Genomic DNA, 23,276 nt, shown 5'->3' with positions numbered 1-23,276 from the left:
AAAACAAATAGATCACAGACCCAATTAATATTTAAATGAGTATGTTGCTTCCTTAAAATCAACTTGACACATCACTGAACACTTGCATTGAGCTGATTCTCTGTTGTGCTAACACGTTAAAGTTGTTTACATCATTAATTTAAAAAGTTATTATAAGGAATTAGCAACTTCAGCCCTGAGGGCTTTACACTCCTTCTGAACTGATGTAAATGACTCCACAAGGTACATTAGATGAGAGAGTCAGACTCAGTACTTTAAAACAGAAAACCTACCTCTCTGTGGTTTAATATTTTCAGTGCTTCCTTCCCTTGAGAATCTGTTGTACAACATCCAGACTGCCTTTCCTTAAGTTCTTGATTAATTGACTGCAGTTCCTTAACCATCAGGAGCAGATCAGACACCTAAATAATCAAAGGAAGAACAAGCAGAACTTTTAACATCCAAACTAGTAGGAAAACACATGATGATATATAAATGTCCAGCTAAATCCAAACTGCAAAGTGGGAGAGGCTGAGTTTGTGTGCCTGTCCTTGAGGCAATGTGTGGAAACACAGTTATGTATTTGTGAGTTGGCATTCAAGGAACCTTAATTTGTAAGACTGTAGTTTCCAGTCAGTTATTGAGTTCAGGTATTAAGTTTCACAACTCAGTGGTAAGAACAAACCTGAGGGCACCTCACACCAGCAGCTGATTGGAGAAGAAACATTTAATGCAAGAAAAAATAGCATTGCAGGGAAATGGCATCATCCAGAAACAACCTGTTCTTCTGCCTCCAAACCCATTTATAAATTACTCCCATTCTGAGCAGCTTCACAAACACAAAATCTGAATGGACACTCATGTTCAAAGCTCTTGAACAGACATTACAGTCACAAACACATTTAGTATATCGAGAAGGCAACATTTGGAGAAAAAGGTGAAATCTTTTTATTAGACCAATTAATATACTTGGAAAAACAGGTCAGCTTTCAGGCACACGAAGCCCTTTTCCAGTAAGAAGTTATATATAAACATCTTCTGCTAATGAGGGTCCCTGAACCTATTGAGGGGAATATGCTCAGAGATAAAAGTGGTGTAACCCCAGAATGGCACTGGGACACAATCTGGGGCTTTTTTAGTGACACCTGCTCAGTGTAAGGCAAAATTCCTTCCTTTAGATTACCCACCTCCAGAGTGTGAGCACCTGCCTACAATTCAGCTGGCCCTGAGAAATATAAAACTCCACTTATATTCACTCCCAAACAACCACATTCAAAATAATTCCTTGTCATAAACTGGAGCATGGACCAGAGGTCACTGCACAGGGCAAGGAGTAAGAGAACAAGTTTCTGACCTCTGATATTGGTTTATTATATGGCAGAGGTCTGCACATTTAATCCCTGTGAATTTCAGTTCTCCTTATGTAGAATGGAGACAACATTCATTTATCACTGGTTTATTTTATAACATGCCCTATTTACCAAAAGGTTTGAAAGTCCTGGAGTGTGCTGTATAAACTATATATCTTCATGTTTATAAAGGTGCATGAAATACACATTGTGGGATGTTTAATGTCAAAACTTTCCTTTGGAGTTGATGTACATGATGTCTGAAACATGGAATTGAGTCAAAAACTTGAGTCCAAGTGTCTCAGAGCATACAACTTTGGCAGCAACTCCCCCCACCTTTCAGCTGATTCTGAAGTCCATGTGGTGTAACAAAGACTAAATAGTTCATAAAAGGTGGGTCAAAGAACCAGAGATGTTTCCTTCAAATCCTTTCAGAACAACCCAATTGTATCTAAATAACATTTCTGTGAGAGATACAGAAACTATAAACAAAGCAGAATAAAGCCATTAGAAACAGTAAATAATAAAAAAAGATCAATACCTTTTTCTTAAGTTCTTCAAGAGACAGATGATCTATCTGTAGGCTTAAATGATCTTGTTCTCCTAAACAGATACTCATATAAGATGTTTGATCACCACAGAAAGATAGTGTTTCATCTGCCAAAATAATCAAGGACAGGCATTATTTCAGAAATTCCATTTGCAGGAAAACACAGTACAAAATGCACAGACAGGACTTTTCGAATAAGAACCTTCCAGTAAGTCTCTGGGAGGCCAGTTAAAATGTTTCATTCCCAAAATAAGCTTTCTGTTTAATTGAAAAAAATTTTGTACCCATATTTCTTTGTGCTTCTGACACACAGACATGCTGCATTTTCTGTGGCTGTATTTTCTGTGGTTATCAGCATGAGTTGTGAATGTAATTCTGAATTATAATTTGCATATTTAGCATAACAATTAGAAATAATTTTTAGGAAGGATAAGTTAGGCATGAATAGTTATTCGGTTTTAACTATATTTTTATGAACATGAACTCAAGGTTTCAAGGCAAAAGGCCAGGTTAGACAAAGTTAATGAATTTATTTTGCTTTTGAGTCAAAAGAGTGCAGCCATTGAATTGTAAATAGTTACTTATTCATTTCCTCTATAACTGCAGGAATTATTTGTTATGTTTCAATAAACACCTGCTTATTTACAATATAGATGACAGCTAATTCTACAAATGGATCTCCTTAAATAGAGAGAAAGCATATCTAAAGTAGGACAAAGAAGAGACATCCAAATCCTACTCCCAGCTCTGACACTGACCCTGTGGCTGCTGCAAGGACCCAAAACTCACAAATTATCACTAATTTTTCAGAGTCTTCATTCCCAGCAGCCTCACCCTCAACAAAACTGCTCCTGAGAACACAGGAGCATCCACGAGACCCTTTGGCCCACCCTGGTTGTGGATCATCTGTGGGCTTTTGAGGCTGGAAACTCTGAAACAGTCAAAGTTTACCTTTTATCACTTATCAGAGCTGTCAAGGGAGTGATGCTAAAACTGAAAATCCAAGTTGAAAGGGGAAAGTGAACAGGCTTTATTGTTATTTATATATCCCCTAAGGAATAAACCAGATACATCTTGTACATATGCAGTAAACTATATTTAACAGTGCCCACTGACATTATTCTTTTCTATATCTAAGAATATCCTAAAAACACCTCCCAAGACGTACAATAAAAAAGCTTGAAGATAAAGTTATAGTTTAAGGCTCTACTCTTTCTGAATCACTAAATAACAAAACCTCTGGCTACCTTTCCTTTCTCTAGAAATAATTCTTCTATTAGAAGGAGGTTATCCATTGTCTGAGACACAAGTTCTTTGGGAAGTAATTACATCCCATGGTCAGAAGGTGATCCCATTGCCACAGGTTGATTCCAAGTCAAGAATCACAGACTTCTGTGAAAAACATAAATTCTGAGGGTACAAAACTTTAAGCAGCATGAAATAATCCCTGCTGCAGAATTGCCATGGAATTACCAACACCTGCTGCATGGAAAGAGAGAAGCTGTCCCTCTGTACGTGCCCTGATTGCTCCAAGACGTTGTTACAAATCCCCCAAATCATCTTCAGTGTAGAAAGCCAAAAAGAAACCTTTTCACACCCTTTTTACTCTCAAATATTTCTTCTCCATCACAGCAAATTGACTGTAAAAAAAAAACCCAGGGTTTTTTTTTGGTGCAGGGAGAGGGGTTGGGCTGCACATGGCTACAGACCTTGGCGGTTTTTCATGTCCTTTATCTGATCCTCTAAGATCTTCTGTAGATTCCGGTTGCCTAAAACATCTTCTTCCAGTTGTTTTCTCAACATGAAAATGTTGTTCAGTTCCACTTGCAAGCTATTTATGCTGGATAGAAAAGGAGGGGGGGAAAGAAATCTTTGAGATTCAACTCAAACCTCAGCACATTTTATCCACCTGGGCTTGCACCAAGAGCCCATTTCAGGTTCCCCATCGCTGGGTTTCACCACAGTTACATCATTTTCATGCACGAGCCCAAACAAATCCCTACATAGGAAGAGGAGACTAAATGTTTACATACACAGCCTCTTCCTGCTGTTTTGAGCTGTGCTGTTTCTAAGTCAGCTTCCACATGACAGAGTTATTCCAGCAGCCAACTCTGGGCGATTCTTTTGAAGGAAAAAATCAAAATTACTGACTTCTGGAGAGTATGCCAGAAAAATATCATTATTATATAATGCTGATGGCTTTGTGTACTCCATTATGTGGTGACCATGGAAACTTCATTCCCTTGCCACAGAGCTACACTATATAATCTAATGCTCCACTTAAGAAAAACATCAAAAAATCCTGTTTCACTGAAAATATGACCCAGACATAACTAACAGTTTTATTTCTTCATTTATCCACACAGTCTGTAAAAAGACCTTTTGAGGTCTAAATTGTCTCAATTATCTCAATAGGGCATAAATGTCAAAACTTACAATTTATAAATTTGTCAAGGTGAATTAATTCTTTAAGCAGCTTTGCCAGGGAAGCTCCTTAGCATCAGCCCCTCAGGTCTCTCAGTCTCAGCACCTGGAGCTGTCCCTTTCTAAATCTTCCCCACACCCTTCAACTACATCAACAAGACAGTTCTGATCAGTCCACAAAAAGACTTAAGTACTGAAAAAAACAACCTGAAATTGTACTAAAATGAAATAAATAGGATTTAATAAAAAATAGGTAACACGGTATGACTGAACTCATCGTACTATTTATTTTCACGTTTACTTCATTCAGTGTTTTAAAATAAATGAAGCTGCTGTAGAATTTCCAATCCACTGCACTAAATGCCAGAGAATTCAGGGATCTTTAAAAAATTTAAACCCATCTTACAGGAGACTGTACAGGAACATAGAGCACATCATACTTGCATGAGAATAACAGCGTATTGTAGAAGCACGTTAATTAAAAGGCTGCATGTATGAAAAGACTCTCAGGCTGTCTCCTGACAACTGTGCTGTTGTCAGGGTTTCCTGCACAAGAAACTACTGCTTTAACCAATTCTGCCTCAGACAAGAGCTTCTTTGAAGAGAGACCCCTCTTAAAAGCTCAGCAAAAAAATTAAGAATAAAAACAAATCAACACATTACTAGGAGCCAGGTAAGCACATTTTCTCCTTTTCATGAGTTAGAGGTTTTATAAGAAAAAGCATTGATTCCCCACTTGGAGAGATGGGGAATGTCTTGGTCCTGACATCTTGTACCTTATTTTGAAATATAACCACCCAGGTTGCTTAAAATAAATAATGCCTAAAAGAAGATATGTCAGCAGGAAAACAGATGTTTGCCTAAAATCCTTGTCACTGCTGATGGCAATTAAATTCAGCTTCCTCATTTGTGTATCTGCAGGGCTTGTTTATCCATTTCCAAGAACTTTGGCTGTTCAAGTCTTCCCTGATGAGATTCAGAGCACATCTCAGCCCCCAAAACTACGAGGGGGAGAAACAAGACCATTCTCCAACTTCGAGCATCGCGTGCAACCGCTGCGTGACGCTGCTCTGTGCACCCCAGAACCCCACATCAAGAAACCAGAACCAACGATCCTGATCCTGCAGAAGTTAATTGCAGAATTCCTAGGACCCTGATGATTACACCTACAGTTTTAAGTTTCCTTATTTGAAAGGAAAAACTCGTTTTAGAGCCACTTTCCTCTGCTGTTGTTACTGCTTGGAGTGATGACAACCACCTGACCCACAGAACACGGCTCAGTGTCAGGCCACACTCCTCATGTGAAATAAGAAATAATCCCCATAATCTGACTTCTGTCACTATTTTTAATTAACAGAATTCTAGTATCTAAAGCAGCTCCTGAGCTGTGGCCAAGCACAAGCTGGCACACTGTTAATGTGCTTAACTCACATACAGTTCTCATCTACTCACTTCATGGTTTCCAAACTGCAGTGGGCTATAAACCAACTGCAAACTACAAACACACATTCCCCCAGGGCTGGCAGGAATAAGCCATTGCCTTCAGGCAGAAAGAGTCAGGAGGCTCTCAAACGCTCTCAATATCTAATTAAGGCGTTTGTAATTATAACAGCAACAGTAAATTTTTTATAAAACATTTAAATTTATTTTACCTTACGGCTAAGAATTTTCTTTATTTTATCATAATATCTCCTCCTCAACTGCCAAGCAATAACAGGGTACAAAGTAGGCCACGGATTTCTCTCTAAAATGTTGTGTTCTTTGATTTTAAAAGGTTAAAAACCACTTGCTCCTGCCATACTTCTCAATGCCTTACATCGAAAGTGTACTATGTAATCTTCAATTATTCTGTTTTGTTTAACCTTTTCCAAAGTCTTATGGGTTTATATTCTCATCAAAATTCTCAAAGTGTCACTTTTAAGATAAGCATTATCTGTATTTTAGAAGTAAACCATGGCAAATTGTCCAGCACCCAGAAGTTCACTGCAATTTGATTTTTCCCCTGTATTCCAACACACCACATGTAACTGCTGAAAATCCAGCTGCTTACTTTGGTACCTCAGTGGAAATCTGGGTTATTTCAGATTCCAATCCAAACAGAAATATTTTCAGAAACATTTAAGTCATTTACATAATAGAGCCTCACTTACAAAAATATTTCCCTTTACAGAGATGACTACGGTGAGTTTACAAACAACTGGCTGGTAAAAAAAAATCTCCAGTTAAACTGCACATTTTTCTCCCAACTTCTGACTTTTGCCCTTTGAGTTTAATTATCCCCCAAACCAGAAGTACTCACCTATCTGATTCTTTGAAGGTCTTCACTAGGGTAGAATATATATTTTGTTCTTTCCTTAAAGCAAGAATCAGCTTCTCATACTCAGCTTCTTTATTTTCCTAAATTAAACCAAGAACATACTGAACTTGCAAGGTAATTTTTAAGTTTGTATTGTATCACTGTTTACCTACCATGAGTGAGTCACACATCTAGACAGTGATTCATCATTTTTCTCACAGTTTAAGAAGCTTCACCCCCACCCCAACCCAAAGCATCCTCACTCCCAAAGTTCCAAAAATCCAGGAACAACCTAGTAGGCAGCTATTCCAGAGGAGAGGAAGGGAGGGAAGGGAAAGCAGACAAACCCAAGCTCCAAGAACACATTTTAGAACAAGTCCTCTCGGTGTTCTGGATAAATTTGGCTTTTTTGGGTCAAGGAGTTCCTGCAAATTCTGTTCCATTTCTGAACAACAACAAAAAAAAGGGTTGTGTTGAGCCACAACTAAAGGATGACCGTGTCAGACACTCTGTGAGTCAGCTTTCTGCACACTCAGCTGGGTCACCACAAGCTGCTGCTTCACTTGTGCAAAGGAAAGAAAATGGTTTACCTGCAGTCTTGCTCACAGAAAGGATATTGTTATTATCTTAAGAATAAACCCAGACTCTTAGGGTACATTCTCAGTAAGGATCCACTAATTCCCCCAGACTTCTTTCACTCCAAAACAACCACACAGTTCAGCAGGAAGCAAAAAATGCAACTATTCAAAGGATTATTTGCTTGCACTTATTGCATAAAAGTATCTAAGATATCAGCCATCTTTGAAGAGAAAATAACTGGAATATCTGTAGCAAATTTAGATGTATTAATACCAGGCACAAATTCTGCCTCTGTTTAAGAATTGTTGCTTCTCTCAGTTTTCTTTTTCGACTGAAAACTGAAAGCAAGAACAGAAGAGGTGCCACAGCTAAGGGAGAATCTCAGCTAAGGGAACTCTTAAGAGATACTAAATCATTAGTGAACAGATCATTAACAAGGAACAAACCTACACCCAGGAGTTTTAAGCAGCTGTTATTACTCCAACTGTAATTCCTAAGGAAGGAATTGCAGCAAAAAAAAAAAAATCAGCTACAGTATAATCTTGTTAATTCACACTAACGATGCAAAGACTGTTAATTTGAAAAATTCAGTGTTCTGCAAAGTAAACAGCACAAAAGCAAGGACAACTGGTGTTTACTTTTAATTATTTACACTCATACTTCACTGTATGCTGGCAAACATGTTAAATAATATTTTGCAAGTGTAATCAAGTTTTGCTCAATCAACTCCTGTTCAGGTAACGTGCCTGGCAGGTCCTGCTGCAGCTTCTACCACCAAGGCTACAGAGTCTTTGAAGAAGTGACCTTGCCTTAGGACACAGGCACCGTGTTCAGCTGCCACCTACAGGCACCTGTATTCTAATAAATGTCTCCATGTTCTAGTGCAATTTATACATTAAATACTACTCTGTACTGAAGTGCAAAATACTGAGATTCATATCAAGTTTATCATCTAGATGAGCAGAAGAGGAGCTCACAGCAACAGCTTCTGCTGACTGAGTAACACAAAGGCAAACAGATGGAGGTGGGTGATCCAGAGGCCATTAATAAAAAAAAAAAACCTCATGCAAAAAAAATGTTAAAAAGTACATCTTGCAGCCTGAATTAAGGAGCCTTATCAATGTGCTGGAACCTCAGCCTTTCAAGAACAGCCACTAAACATAAAATACACAGGTTGCAATTTGACTTGGAAAACTTTGGTCACAAACACTGATCAGTGACGTAGAAAAAGCAACAGGAAAAAAATAAATCCTTTGACTTAATTTAGTCGGTTCGCAGACTGTTAAAAGTTCCAGTGAACTCTTCCATATGTCTGATACAAGCCTTGCAATTATTACTGCAGACATACAGAGCTACATCCTAATTAAAAGCTCCTCCTGAAGCAGTGGCAAAGCAGTGTCACTCTGCAGGGTTATGGTGCACAGAGCAGGGTCTGTAACTGCTGCCTGAACAAAGCAGTGCTAAACACACCACCCTGCTCAACACACCCCCCTGCCAAACACACCCCCCTGCCAAACACACCCCCCTGCCAAACACACCCCCCTGCCAAACACACCACCCTGCTCCAGCTCCCTGCTCCTTTTAGAAATTCACGTGTTCATTGAGTTCTACATTTGTACCAAAAGCTCAGCGAGCTCGTGAAATCCTCCCAGCTCTTTCTCTGCGTAACGGGAGACAGGAGCTGCTCGTTAATTCCAAATGTCACAGACTATACACAAATTATTAAATTCTAAATTCAACCAGCTAGGTAAAGGTTAGCAAAATCATGAAGAAGTGTTCCCGATTTTTCAGAATCTTTCATGAATAATAAGGGTGAGAAGGTACAGCATGAACTTCCTTTTTTTTTTTTTCTTTTTTTATGTACATTATTACTGTCATTTCTAAATAACGTGTAGGAGTGAATTATTTCAATCAACTCCCCGACGGTACACAAAACATAAGGCAGCTCTGTAACTTAAATAGACTGTAATGCTGGGGGAGTTAATGAAACATTAAACCTCTTGACACATGGTGTGAGGGAAAATGTGTTAGAGAAGATAGCTGTAAGACATCCAGGACCATATTGCAGTGAAAGATTTATATTCCCATGAAAGGAGGCAATCTAATACATTAAAGTCTATATTTAAGTCTGAAATACTATTGCTAAGCAGCAGTGGTGGAAAACATAACTTACTTTCATTAAAGGTTTCTCAGATTGTGAGCAATGAAAATAAAAGGTTTTTACCTCCACAATAAATAACTTATTGGCAAAGTCACAAGAATATCCGGTTGCCTCACTGAATATTCTCTTGCTTCCAACAATCCTCAGGATCATTTCAAAATCTTTGAAGGTTAGAGAATGAATGACTGAGAGAAAGCCATAACCTACACCTCTTTATTGATCCATCAATCAATCAGTACCAAAATTTGGTAATTTCTTCTAACTTCTAAACTCCTTGGTTGTAAAATACATTTAATTCTGAGACTTCACAGACACCAGAGTCAGCAGTTGCCTGACTCCCCTATAATTATCAATGCCCTCATTCACTCTCTCTCTCTAGCCCATGACAGTGGCTCAAGAATCCAAACTCCAAAATTAGAAACTGTCATTTATCTTCCCCACCCTGGTCAAGGGACCCAACAGAGCTCTGGATGTTGGTTGCCTTAAAACTTATCATTGCATTAAAATAGAGTACAAAGATATGATGAAAGAGAGAAAGTTCTGCATCTCTCAGATCAGTGTCTTCAACTTTAAAGATGAGTGAGGCTGGAAGAGCTGGGTTTCTGTTCCCTCTGGTGGGGAGGATCCATCCAGCTGTGGCTTTGCTGGGAGTTGGTGCAGCAGGGAAAAGCCATCCAGGAGTCCCAGGCAGCCAGTGAGAGCAGAGCTCTGGATAATCCCTGTCCAAAAACTGATGATTAACATGCCCAAGTGGGTTCTTACAGGAGATATGTGACACTGGGGTTGAGCTGAGGGGACAATGGGCCGTGATTAGCTATTGTTCACAGCCACCAGTGAACCAGCAGCAGAGAATGGGCTGTGATTAGAAGGTGGGTCTGGGTGATTGCCATGCACAGCTTCACCTACCACTGCTCTCACCCCTGCTTATACACCTGAACTGCAAGTGAGGTGTACAGAGGGGAGTTACTGTTTGATTTTCATTAATTCTGTATGATTTTCCATCACTTTTAGGTCCCTTTGTGACAGAAGTTACGTGCCTGCACTGCAGTTTGTTTTACAGAGGTTGAATTTCTGCTCAGCCTTTCCCAGACTCTATTTCCTGCCTGTACATTCATATACACTGGATATGCCCTCACTGGTACCTGGGCAAACAGGGCTGCAGCTCCCTTACTCTGAGCTTCTCCTATAATCCATGACTCAACGTGTCCTTGTCTCTACCACATTTAATAATAGTGCCCATCACATCAAACATTTCATGATTCAGAATGTGACCCAAGATACTGCACTCATGTTTCCTTTGCCATTGGCTCACTTTGTTTTGAGCTCCCTTCAGAAAATCTCATTAATGACTGATTTATTCTTAAAGAAATGAAAAAGCTTTCTCCACCATTATAATGTACTAGTCTAATTCTTTTTACCTTGCCTGATGCTTCAAGAAATCTTAACATACCAAGGTGCAAACAACACAAGAAAGACAAAAAATGTAACCTCAAAAGGAGCTTATTTGTTCAATAATCTGTACATAATCATGCACTGATGGAGTCAGCAAGTGATTCAAAAACTTAACAGTACCTGACTTTTCTTTTGCTTGTACAGAAGTGGGGGGTGAAGGGAGAAGGAATTAACTCTACATTTTAAGACTCTGAATTTTGAGCTCTGATTTCAGTTACTAACAAGTTTATTCATTTCATGGCATTAAATAAAATGGGCATATAAATACATATAAATATTACTGCACTATTGCCTTTCTTCTTTGCTTTAAAGCAGTTTTCTTCTTGCCCTAGACATATTTTCACTGCTGTATTTTTCCTCACAATCCATTTATCTCTTTTGGTCACTGGCTCTGTGCAGTCTTCCCTCTTATCTATCAGAAGTACACAAACCCTCCTCTGTAGCTCTCTTCAGAAACACAGATACCCTCTCACTCAGGGAAATATGTCTGCCCTAACCACCAAAAAACTCTACCTCTTTATGGCAGGAAAACCTTTAACTTGCTTTCTAAGATTATAGAGCTTAGTGACGCCATATGAGCTCATCAGAGTACAATACTGGTGAATTACAACATACATGAGTCCACAGCTTGGAAGTCAAAGTCAAAATTCTCTTAAATTTGAAGTCAAGGTATTTATCTGCAAACGATCAGTTATGAAAAACTCACCTCTAACTCTCTGGCTATCTTGATAATTGACTGTTGAGACTGTGCAGCACATTTTTCCTTTACTAGGCCCTCATTTTTCAGCTCAAGTTCTTCATTAGCTCTTAGAAGGTTCTTGTACTTATTCAGGAGCTCCTGCAATTCTGCATCCTTTTCTTTAACTGTTCCATCCAGTTTCTAACAAAAGAAAGCCATGAGACACTTTTACAAAATTTACTCCAATTTTAAACTGCAAAATAGCAAAATAAAATTCAGGAGAATATCCAAGGATTACTTGGTACATGTTATTGACACACCTTGCAAAAAGAGCAAAATTTAAGATATTAGAAGAAAAGAAAGACACACAGAAGCTTTGCCCAGCTATTCAAACTTTTAAGTATTAATAAATAAGTCAAGGCATGCACCTTGGTCTCCAGGTGCAGAGCAACCTTAAGTTTTTGTATTGCAGGCTGAACACCATCAGTACTTTTCAGTGTTATATCTCCAGTAAAAAAACTGAGCAGGGTCCATTACCATTCAGACAGGAGCCTTCTCACATAGGTCATTTGGGCTTCAAAAAGGGAAGATAAAATATTTCAGTATCTCTACCTATTCCTCAGCCTCCAGTTTCTGCACAATAAACTGAAAATCACAGGCACTTCAGAGCTTTTACCACAACAGTGAAAAATCTACATAAGCATTAGCAAAGCTTCCTTCTCCCTCTGTCCACACGCTTCAAAAAACCCTAAGAAATCCTGCTGAATGCCACACGCTCTATAATTATATGTCTGTTCTGCAAATAAAGCATTATAAAAACTGAAGGATTATCAGCAAAATCAACAGTAACTCCAAATACAAATGTGATTTTGTAATAACTCCTCACACAAAATCAAATGATAACTTTCCATTTTTCATTTCAAAGTCAGCCTACCTACCTCGAGCAGCAGATCCTTGTGATTGACACTGTCTGTCAGCCGCTTGATAACGAGCTCTTGGCTCTGCAGCTTCTGATTGCTTTCACTCAAAAGAATATTGTAATGGTGTTCAACTGCCTTTTCTTTCTCAGTCATTTCACCATGTAATTTCTCTAGTTGATTTCTAAGGTCCTACCAAAAAAAAAAAAAACACAAAAAAACAAGAAACTGAATATGTAGCAAATCAACTTTAAAAAATGTTTCAGGCTAACAACCCACATTATTACTTTATCTTTCCATTGCTTTAAATTACCCATATCACCGGATAGCCTGGAAAACGTACTGAAGCCACTTTCTTTCTGTTGGCATCAATGAACACAATTAAAGAAAGGAAACTTTGAGAAGAGATGTCAGTATTTTCTTCTAAAAATCTAGGTGGCTGTTGTTGTTTAAATGCTTTTCATACCCAATGACTGGACTGCAGGGCTGGGGGGATTATTATACACGCAGATGTTGTCGCTGTCAGAACCAACACTCACTCCAGAGTCAATTCACTCCCTTGCTAGAAATAGGAGAAAATTGGTTACGGGTGATTCAGTTTGTCATTTGCTCCTTTTTCTCATCACACCACGAAAATTGTTGCACTAACATTGTATTACTGGTTACTTTTGCATCAAGCGAAAGGTCAGAAACGTTCAAACTTTTTTCTTTTGACAAGAGCACAAACTTGAAGTGACCAGTCGGGTCGGTCTCGTGATCAGAAGGGGTGAACAGAACTTGATCTTGATTGTGGTTCTGTTAATTACTTTCTGCAGCTCCAGGATTAGCTGCATTATCTCCCCATCAGAAACGTGTGCTTCTTGTCCATTCTGCTTCCAAACCATAGAAACAGCCTCTTTCAACAGCCTGATGCAGTGGCAAGTCCAAAGGACTCAGAGATCTGTAGGATCAAACTGGAATATTGCAATGCAAAGAGCAGCATCTCCTGGGTTGCAGGTTACACCACAATCCCAGCTCCTTCCTCTGCATCCCTACAGATCCTGCCCCACTCCACCTGACAATGTAGCTCTCTGTGGGGTTCCAAAGTCTGACCACCTGATAAAGCCTTGGGTTTATCAACAACAAAACAACAACAAACAATTCCTATTCCTTACACTTTGTTACAAACCAGGAAAACACCTAAATCTATGTAAATATATGAGATTATTAGCATGGAATTAACAGTCAGCTCCCAGTTACTGAGTGGAAAATATCAAGAGCACAAGGCAATAGAAAATCCATAGTGTGGCTTCTCTCCCACTCTTTGTGTCGCTTCCGATCTTTTCCTGATTTGGTGGAAGTTTCAACACTCAGTCAAAGGAGGCAGAGGTTGCACAGACATGAGCTTCATTTTATAAACTGTTCCTCTGCATCTACTGCACAGATTGTGTGGAAAAAGAGAAGTAGAAACTTGTAACAAAGGAGCTCTTGCCTAAAATTAAACAATTAAAACTTACAGAAGACTTTATACTATCTAAACTTCTGTTCAGACCCAAAGAACCAGGTAATAGAGAGTACATCTTAAAAAAAATGTTTTCTATTTATTCCTCAAAAGGGCCCATTTGTGAAGTAGCATGAGCCCTTCAAATAGTTTGCACATATGGTAGTCACCTATAAACCTTAAATTTACCTCCACTGGGATTTAAAATTTAATAGTTGTTTCTTATTCTAAGTTCAAAGAAATAGCACTAGTGACACTTTAACTGCAATCTCTTTACAAACTGTTTTATGTCCTTTTCTTGACTTAATTACCTCACTTCATGCAGGTTCACATCAAATCCTTAAAATCATTTTATTACTGCAGTGTTTTACTTCTGTTTATTTTGCACAGTAAATGCAAATTGTCATTTACAATGCCTTTTGGTTTACTTGCTTCATTTTACCTTCATCACCAGGATTGAGCTAAGAAACCCCTAACAGCTCCCAAAACCCCCTCAAATGTTATTCAAAGAATCATTAAAACTAGACTTTCAGTTCTGCAAACTAATAAAGTTATTTTTTTCAGTTCTTCAAAAAAGAACTACTTGCTTGACTAAGAAAAATGAAGAATTACAGAATCAGGTCCAAGTGTTGTCTATGCAAACAAACTCTCAAAAATGTTGCTATTTTTTCCTAACTACCTATAAATACAAACTGCAGTGGGAAGTAGTGTAAGGTCTGATAACTGCAAAAGCTTATGGCTTCAAGTGGGTCAAATTAAGCCTGAATTCCCATTCCCAGCATGGGAATTGGAAGCAAAGGATCAACAGCAGTGTTATGAGTTTCCCTGCACTGCAAAGTTCACTCCTTGGGGGTTTTTTTTAATGTCATTTTTATGCTATTACATCACTGAGAGGCTTTAAGTGAATCAACCACCTGTAGCTAAACCCGAAATGAACATTTTTGATCTGTTCTGTGACTTCAGGTGACCAACATCCTGAGTTTATAAAAACCATGAACAGCTTTAGGAAGGTGACAGACATGCAGAGATAGAAGAGATGCTGCTGCAACACCATCCCTATCATCTAATCTCAGCCCTCTTGGTGTACAACACTTGTCAGGTGCAGAAACCAGGTTTCTGCCTTAAAAGCACTCTGTTATATCCAGGTTTATGGAAAGAACTGGACTGACAATGGATACAATTGTGGAAAAACCAAAACAGCCTGTGAGACATTTGCAATGTGCAAGTAACTTTGCCTCAAGTATTTCTGCCCCGAGAGTTCCCTAAATCCTTCCCAAAACAAGCTAGAGGTGAGACTGAAAATGATCTCCTTTGCATGAGCTGGAATTCTGTAACACACCAAACTATCCATCACTGTAGCAGGTTGTCTGAACTCATTGACCACTCAGATTGGCTGGGAGAAAATCTATTGGTTTCCATACACTGAGTTGCAAGGATAATATAGTACCTACGGCTCTCGGAGCACAAACTTCCCAATTCCCCTTGCCAACCTTTTTCCCCAGAGACTTTCTCATGATTAATGATAGCTGAACTAAGAAAAATGAATGTGAAACACTGTAATATAGAACACTGGAGCAGATGCCTCCCCCTCCTTGTCAGATGAAATCCAGTTTGGTGAATAATTAAATCGCAAAGCTCCAAAACTTCCCTCTCAGGCTAAACTACAGGTAGGAAGGCTAAATAATAAATTCTGCCTAATGAGTTATTCTGCATTTCCCCAACCAACTGATCAAATATGAATATCTAGTAAATACACTCTAATTGTCTACATTTAGGCCTGGAGAGAGAATGGATACGTGAGGTGTTTAACCATGTAAATTTGAACAAACTCCTCGATGAAGGAGGACTGAATCCCTGCTAGAGGCACAGTAACATGGTAGGCACAAGCAATAAAAAGGATGAGTTGATGTTTATTCCTCATCAATAGTATATAAGAATATAGCTCAAACTTCCTCGTTTCAAAGAGCTTAAAGTGATACTTTTAACAGCATCTCAGTGGTGATGCTCAAAGTGCTGCTTAACAGCAGCTTTTGGCAAGTACAGAACTGAGAGCTTTTAAAAGCTCTTTCAGAGACCTTTAAAGTTGCCCACCCTGAGGCAGGAACATGGTTCAAGGACATCTAAGCTCCTTATTCCAGAAGACTCCTAATACTGGGCAGAGTCTGTGATTTGGATGATCAGCCCACATGTAACAGTCTTAATTGATTTAGTTTCACCCCACTAATGCCCAATTCATGTCCAGACAAACTTGGTTTACAACAGGGAAAAGGACGTTTTCTGGACCTCAACTTTTTTTTAGGGTTTGTTGCTTGTGGTGTTTTTGGGGTTTTGTTGTTTTTCTTTTTAATGGATATATGCAAAAATTTGCATTATCCCAATTTCAGTACACGGAAAGTCATTGAAAATTTCCCTGTGAGTGAGTGAAGAGCCAGGACAGCAGTTCATTACAAATGTTGAGGGCATTTTCTACAGTTTATACACTTTCTTGCTGGCTTTATTCTAACAAAATAGAAACACTGATAAATAGGTATCTTGAAGCATAAATAGAACTGAATTTTTAAGGCTGTCTCATAAAAAGTTTGCATCACATCACTGAAGCAGTTTCCTGTTTGTCAAAGAGCAAAATCTCACAGCATATTTTTTTACTCCCACATATCTACTACTTAATGGGCTACACTTCACAGGCAATGTGGTTATATCCCAATGTACTCACAGCTCTGAAATGGAAGCAGCTGTTCTGCAAGGACTAGGAAATAGGTTAGGGATATAATTTTTATAAGACTGCTCATCTTTTGGCAGGAATGCTTCTCCCCAAGGAGCCAGTCATTTACATGAAAAACTTGGACATAATGGAGTCAAATAGGGCTTCTGTAATCCAAGCAACTTTGAATCCCCTGGCAACTCCTTGCTCAGTCCTATTTTTCCTGTCTCTCTTATACAGTTATATTCTAGCTCCCCTGAAAGATGAAAAAAAAAAAATTCTGAATAGAGAAGACAGTTAAATATAAAATACTTCAAATCAATAAAATGCTCTTTGTGGCTGTTTTACTGACAGGAGCGATCTGTTCTCGCTCTCCTTAACCTCAACACCCTGAAGAAATTTCAAAGCACACCAAAGATAGAGACACTGTGACGGCAGCCAAACCACAGTTGACAATCAAACAAAAATGCGTTAAATTGGAGGTGGGGGGGTGGGGAGAAGAACTTAATTGGTTTGTAGGTAAAGAGACCCCTCTGCTGGTTTTAAGGGATAGTGCAGGAGCTGCAATTTTCACGTCTCCCTGCTTTATTAAGGCCCTTATTTAATAATGGAACCAAAACAGCCACTGAATAAGAACAGGCTCATTTAATCCTTTATGTAATTTAATATAGCAGGAGACTAATCCCTGACTGAGGAGGAGCAGACTCTGGATGCAGGAGGGACTCTGCTTGTTATGCAAATGCTGCCCTGATGGAAGCAACAGTGGGAAGAATTTAGCAAAATCCACATGACAAACCATAGAGGTGAGAAGTATGTTTTATGTCAACCTCTTCAGCACAGGGTGCATCCTTTTTTCAAAGGAAGAAAAGAAGAAACCTGATCATTCACTTTGTTGCATCAGCTCTGAGAGCTGGAAGCAGAAGTGCTTGTCTGAACACCTAGAGCAAGGTAAAAACCCTCTGCAGAATATCAAGCAGCAAAATTAATGAGCAGCACATCATTTTTATGTTAAATTGTCATCAATTAATCCTGTGCTTTGGGTCTTTTACAAGCAGAAGTTATTAAATATACAGTCTGTACAGTGACCCTGCTGGGAGAGCAGAAAGCAGGCTGAGGTTTGGCTTGAGGTCACAACAACTGGCTGCTTCCTCCTGGGCTGTGTTAGAGTTTAAAAGTAGTGTAATTTAGGATAACCTACAGACATATAACAGGACAAATACAGCAGAAATATAAAACATACACTGTCATGCATGTTCAGATCCTCCCATCAGAAAACTGAAACCAACAGTAACCATTTACCACTTCTAAAGGTTAATGTTTTTCCCTAGGACCTAACTATAAAAACTGTATTTATTTTAATATATTCTTCTGTGTAGAATTTTCCTCAGTCTTCTTGGCTACATTCTCTCAAACACAGGCATTAGGCAGTGTTAGGCATTTACCTTACCAAAAGCTATTTACATTAAAAACCTAACTGTGTGAGAAAAGGACCTGCTAAAGTGCTGAATTAAACATTATGAAATAAAACAAAAAAATGATAATAACATTAATGGTTTTGTCACTTCTACTCTTCTGCAGCTGTGCCTCATCCAGCTCCTTCTCCATTTTCTCTCTTTCCTGATTCAAATCACTCAGCTCTTGACCGGTCACTTTAATTATCCTTTGGAGTCTGCGATTTTCAGCATCCTTGGTCAGGTTTTCTGAACGAAGTTCTGCCAACAGGGTCTCCTTCTCCATCAGGAGAGCTTGATAATCTGCAGCACCCTGAAACATAAAGCAGCATTCAGGCTCTAGAAGGTGTTTGTAGAGCCTGGAATTCTTTATTCCTGTTGCACCCAAACCCGCTCCCCTGCCCCTCTTCCCACAACTTCAGAATTGGGGTGCAAAAAAATAGTGAAATGACAAAACATGGAAAGTGTTACACTGATAATTTTCCCTGCTAAAGTAACACAACTTTCCATGACATCCAGTGCAGGATAACAAAGTCTGAGATAACAAAGAATGAGATAAAGGTTGACGTGCAAAGGAGGTGCAAACCAGGTCACAGCTGTATTTTTGCTTCTCAAAGCTTTAACTTCATAAAGCTCTGCTTTTGGGGCAGTTTGAATCTGGCCTAGGGCAGGTAGCCACCAAGTCTTTCATAGTACCATTAAGATTGGAAACAATCTTTAAGATCATGGAGTCCAACCACCCACCCAGCACCACCACCATGTCCACACTAATTCAAGTCCTCAAGTGCCAGATCCACGTGTTTTCTGAACCCTTCCAGGGATGGTGACTCCACCACTGCCCTGGGCAGAAGCATGATTTTTAATATAAAACAGCAAGTCTGATTTGTGTTCTTCCCCACCACACACTGTTACAAGTGGCTTTGAAGCTGACAGGAGTAGTGGGCTGTGCAGCACAATCTACTCACAGAGAACTGCCTTCAACTCAAGTTTGTAGCTAAGGAGATGAGTATTGAGGAGAAGGGTTGGCTCTGTCACCCACCATGCCATGTGGATTCTGTGGGCAGGAGGGATTAGCCACACACTTTATAAACTTAGAACTTTAAAAAAAAAAAATCAACAAGGTCTCAAAAATGAAAAAGGTAAAATTAAGAGTCATATTTCAAAGCAGGTATGAAAAAGTAAACATAAGCTACAGAGTCACATACAGGCCAAAATGACCTGAAAAAGAAATATGATAAACTTTTCTCAGTAGAGCACAATTAAAACATGGGTTTAAGTGAAATAAAAGGCTTTTGAAGAAATGGAGGTTCTCTGAGAGAACTAAACCTTACTACTCCATTAGACTCTGGAATAACAGTCAGTCACAAGGGCTGTAATGGGGGCACCTCAGAGGCAGCTGAATCCACCTCTGCCATCCTGCTGGGCTGAAACCAGGTGGATGAACAAACAGCACAATGGAAGATGCAGCACTGCCTCTAAGCAGTGTCAGTTTTACCAAACTTTGGATGAGTTTGAAAACGTTACAAGAGACATTTCATTGCCTATTTTAATATCTAGTTCTTACTTTCTCCCATTTTACATTTCAAGACCTTTACAATGCAGAAATTATCATCATAAAGTCCTTCCTCCACCACACACAGGAAAGCATTACTAAATCACATTTTCACAAACAACATTCCACTATTTTATAAGTAGTGGTTTCACATTTATTATATAAATAAATCCAAACAAGTGTCTCATATCCAGTCTGCTAACAAGAAGCCTGTGCTGGTACCATACTTTTGGAAGAGAAAACAAAGCAGGTCAAAAAAAAAAAAAAAACCTCAAGATCATCTCAGCTCCACAACTATCTGTGTCTTTGTTTTTAACTTCTTTTGCTTTTATTCATTTCTCCCTTAAGGTTTCTCAGTTTTTTATTGAAGAAAAAATATCAAGAAACAAGGTAAGTAATCTCACATTTTAACATTCCATTTGTCCAGCGATTTGATTTGGGAATTTTTTTTTCAAGGTAAAAAAAAAAAAAATCAAACATTTTAAACAACATTTTAAACTAATTTCCATTTCTCTGCTTTCAAAGACACAAAGCACTACCCACTGTGTGGAATTACAGAGGAGGGAAGAGCAGGGATGGGGAAGCCACATTAAATTGTTTGTCCTTACCTTGAATTTTTGTACATGTGCCTTGTGAGTTGCCTCTCTTGCCTTAGCCAATGAAGCATTTAACTCTTCAATTTCAGAACCAAGCTCCTCATTCTTTAAGCAAAAGGAATGTAGAAATAGTTATTTCCAAGGGAGGGCCACTCAGTAATCACTATCCCACCTCATTATCCATTCATCCAGCTACACAAAACACTTCCAAGAACAAAACCACCAAATACATCATAATAAATCTTATATAAAGAAATACTTGTTCTTATACAACACTCACTAGACTGCCTTCACTCAAGTTAAGTATTTCCCACTCTTCCACGCATTCTGAATTTCAGCTTGACCTCTCCTATTTTAGCTGCCTTTGACAGCTCCACTTACTCAACAAATAAAATACTCCTCACACCATGTAAGTGGTGCTCAGAGCTGATAAAATTCAGTGCGTAAGAGAAAACATTTTTCTTTTAAGTTCTTAGGGGAGAAAGTATCAGTTAAGTATCTTTTTTCTTCTCTCCTCCAGTCCAAGAGCCCAAACTCCAGGCAAACAGAACTGCTTAGAGCTGACAGCAGTGATCAGGGACCCACTAGAAGCCTCCTCATGGTTACAGTGAGATCAGACTGTCACACACACAGCACAAAATTCCACTCCCAGTTCAACAAACCAGCAAGATCACAATCACCATACCTCTCTTTCCTTTGCTTTTAAGGCAACAGTTAGGCCTTGGATAGTTTTGTCCCTTTTCAAACCATTCTTCTTTTCCACAGCAAGCTCATTTTCTCTCTCTTGTAGCTCTTCTTGGAGTGACTAAATTAGATTATGTGAAAGTTGCATTAACTTCCCACTAAGAGACACTGTAACTGCACATTAATAAGAACATTCCCTCAGAGTTCTTGAAGCTTATTACTCAGATTACCAACACAAAATACAGTCCCAAAATGAGAGTCATCATCTTAAATTTGTGCCTGGAATACAGTAGAAGGCAGCTAATCTCATGGGCTGGCCATGAGTATCAGCTCCAATATTTGATAAGTGGCCTTATCAGCTCTACTGAAAATTGGTTCAAAAAAAAAAAAAAAGGAGGAGCCTTTCTGTCATGAAACATAAAAGAGAATTTACCAGAGGACTTGCTCTGCCCCCTTTCCTGTCTGTACCTATGAATGCATAACAGAGGGAGCCCAACACACACTGCAAGGAGTGAGGGAAACAGAAACAAAGTCAGAACTTACCTGAATTTTTTTTTCAAAGGAATTTCTCTCATTTTTAAGCTCCATTCTAAGAGCCTGTAAGAACAACATAACTCATATAAGAACAAAAAAAAAAAAAATTCTAAACACAAATATAACTCATTAAGCATTAAAATGAAGCAAAACGAGCTTAAAAACCTTGGAGGAGGAAGGAAAACTTAATATACACATTTTGACAGGAATATATTGAATCAGTTGCTTCCTGGAAGTCTACAAATCTACCTGGGCACAGTATGAGCCAGTCCAACTTAAGAAGAAGGAAAAACAAAGAAAATAAAACCTCACACAACATGTTCTTCCATGAGACAGGAACAACTGTACTTGCCGAGTTAATAAAGGTGCATTTTTATGTGACATTTATCTTTGCCAGCAAGATGCTTTTACCAAGGCAGATTTTAATTAGCACTTTTCCCCAGGGAGGTTACAGAATTATTTGTTTTTAAAAGGTAATCATATATAAAAGCAGAGTTGTGCAAAGCTATTCATCAGATTTTTTCCTCCAGTACTGCATCCCAAATGATCATGTAGGCTGTCCACCTCCTGTGAAGTGATTAAAGGTGACACTGTTTTCACCTTGACACACAAATACTCTTGTGAAATCAGGGTGGTCTCTCCTGACACACAATGATTTAATTGCAAGACCATGCAGACTGAAAAATCTTAATTTCACTGATCAGTGCAATTGCTGAAGGTTCTCAACTGTTCTTGACATAAACAAAAAGGTGTGTAGGTACTGAGCAAGACTCAGTTCCAAAACGAATCCTGACAGCCCCCATGACTAACTTTCCTAATTCTGCCAGCTTTAATTTCTTGTTTGAATAACCAATGGGAAAAAAAAGAAAAAAAAAGACAACAAGCCTCAGGACCTGATTCTGCATTCCAGCTGTCAGGATATCTGCCTTCCTGTGTAAGAGCCAAGTGAAATAAGACTGACTCTTGCACCTTTTGTAAGCCAAAGGCTAAACTTCCACTTTATTTCATGAGATTTTTTTATGCCTACCTCCCTTACCACAGCTTTTTTTCCAGACCCTAACAGTAGAGACACTTTCCAAGAACAAACTCTCAAGTCACATTCTTAACTTTTATAGCAGTTATGTCATCTAGTGAGGGATCTATTAACATCTAGTATTTCTTTAATATATACTTCTGTAAAGCAATTGCACAGTATCTATAACACAGGCATAAAAGCAATGGGAAACACAACCTCTCACTGAATGAGTGGATAATAAAGATGAATATTGCCCCCCAAACCATAGTATAACCAATGAATGGTAAGGAAAAGGAGAAGGAAGGAGGAAATAATATTTTTAAAAATTGGCTTAGGTCACTCACATACTGTCATGCACAAAACCTTTAAAATCCTACCCCACACGAGATTTATAACATGTAACTGTTCAAGCAGTTTCCTCACCTCTATCTCACTATCTTTTTCATGCCTCAAAGCAATGGTAAGTTCTCTGATTTTTTCTGCTGACAAGTTCCCATCATAAGATCCCCTCTTAGACTTTTCCTCTTCGAGGTATTGAATTAGAGCTTCTTTACTCTTCAGAGACAGATTCAGTTGCTCTATAAGTCTAAAATGATAAGAGTTTTAATATTAATCTTGTATCATCTACCACCAACTCATCAGTCACTGCAGTAAATCTTGCAGACAACTTCCCTAGGTGAAAACTCCAGACAATACCTGTAAAATTTAGGGGAGGACTTTCACAACTCCTTCTCCCTCCAGAGAAACACAAAAAGAGATGTAACTTTAAAGCAAGCAAACAGGGCTGAGCTATTTGCAAAGTGCTCATTCTTATTTTCCTCCAGTATCACTTCAGATGTCAACACTTAAACGTCAATATTTTAGTTACATTATCCTT

At 38.7% G+C, this 23,276-nt stretch overlaps 1 protein-coding gene across 1 annotated transcript in view; it reads right to left on the bottom strand.

Annotated features, from left to right (window-relative positions):
* CDK5RAP2 (CDK5 regulatory subunit associated protein 2) overlaps positions 1–23,276 on the bottom strand; it is a 72,231-nt gene that overhangs the window by 38,724 nt on the left and 10,231 nt on the right. The window contains exons 8-18 of the mRNA XM_018074319.3: positions 22,823–22,985; positions 21,394–21,447; positions 20,852–20,971; positions 20,179–20,271; positions 18,113–18,331; positions 12,408–12,578; positions 11,497–11,670; positions 6,602–6,699; positions 3,588–3,718; positions 1,870–1,985; positions 273–401 (exon numbers count right to left, since the gene is read on the bottom strand). Coding sequence (XP_017929808.2) covers positions 273–401; positions 1,870–1,985; positions 3,588–3,718; positions 6,602–6,699; positions 11,497–11,670; positions 12,408–12,578; positions 18,113–18,331; positions 20,179–20,271; positions 20,852–20,971; positions 21,394–21,447; positions 22,823–22,985 — 1,468 coding nt within the window. The remainder of the gene's footprint in view (positions 1–272; positions 402–1,869; positions 1,986–3,587; positions 3,719–6,601; positions 6,700–11,496; positions 11,671–12,407; positions 12,579–18,112; positions 18,332–20,178; positions 20,272–20,851; positions 20,972–21,393; positions 21,448–22,822; positions 22,986–23,276) is intronic.

This window comes from Manacus vitellinus, unplaced genomic scaffold, assembly GCF_001715985.3.
Source record: "Manacus vitellinus isolate BGI_N305 unplaced genomic scaffold, ASM171598v3 scaffold_27_pilon, whole genome shotgun sequence".
Lineage (NCBI taxonomy): Eukaryota > Metazoa > Chordata > Aves > Passeriformes > Pipridae > Manacus > Manacus vitellinus.
This window is presented reverse-complemented; position numbering and strand designations above follow the sequence as displayed.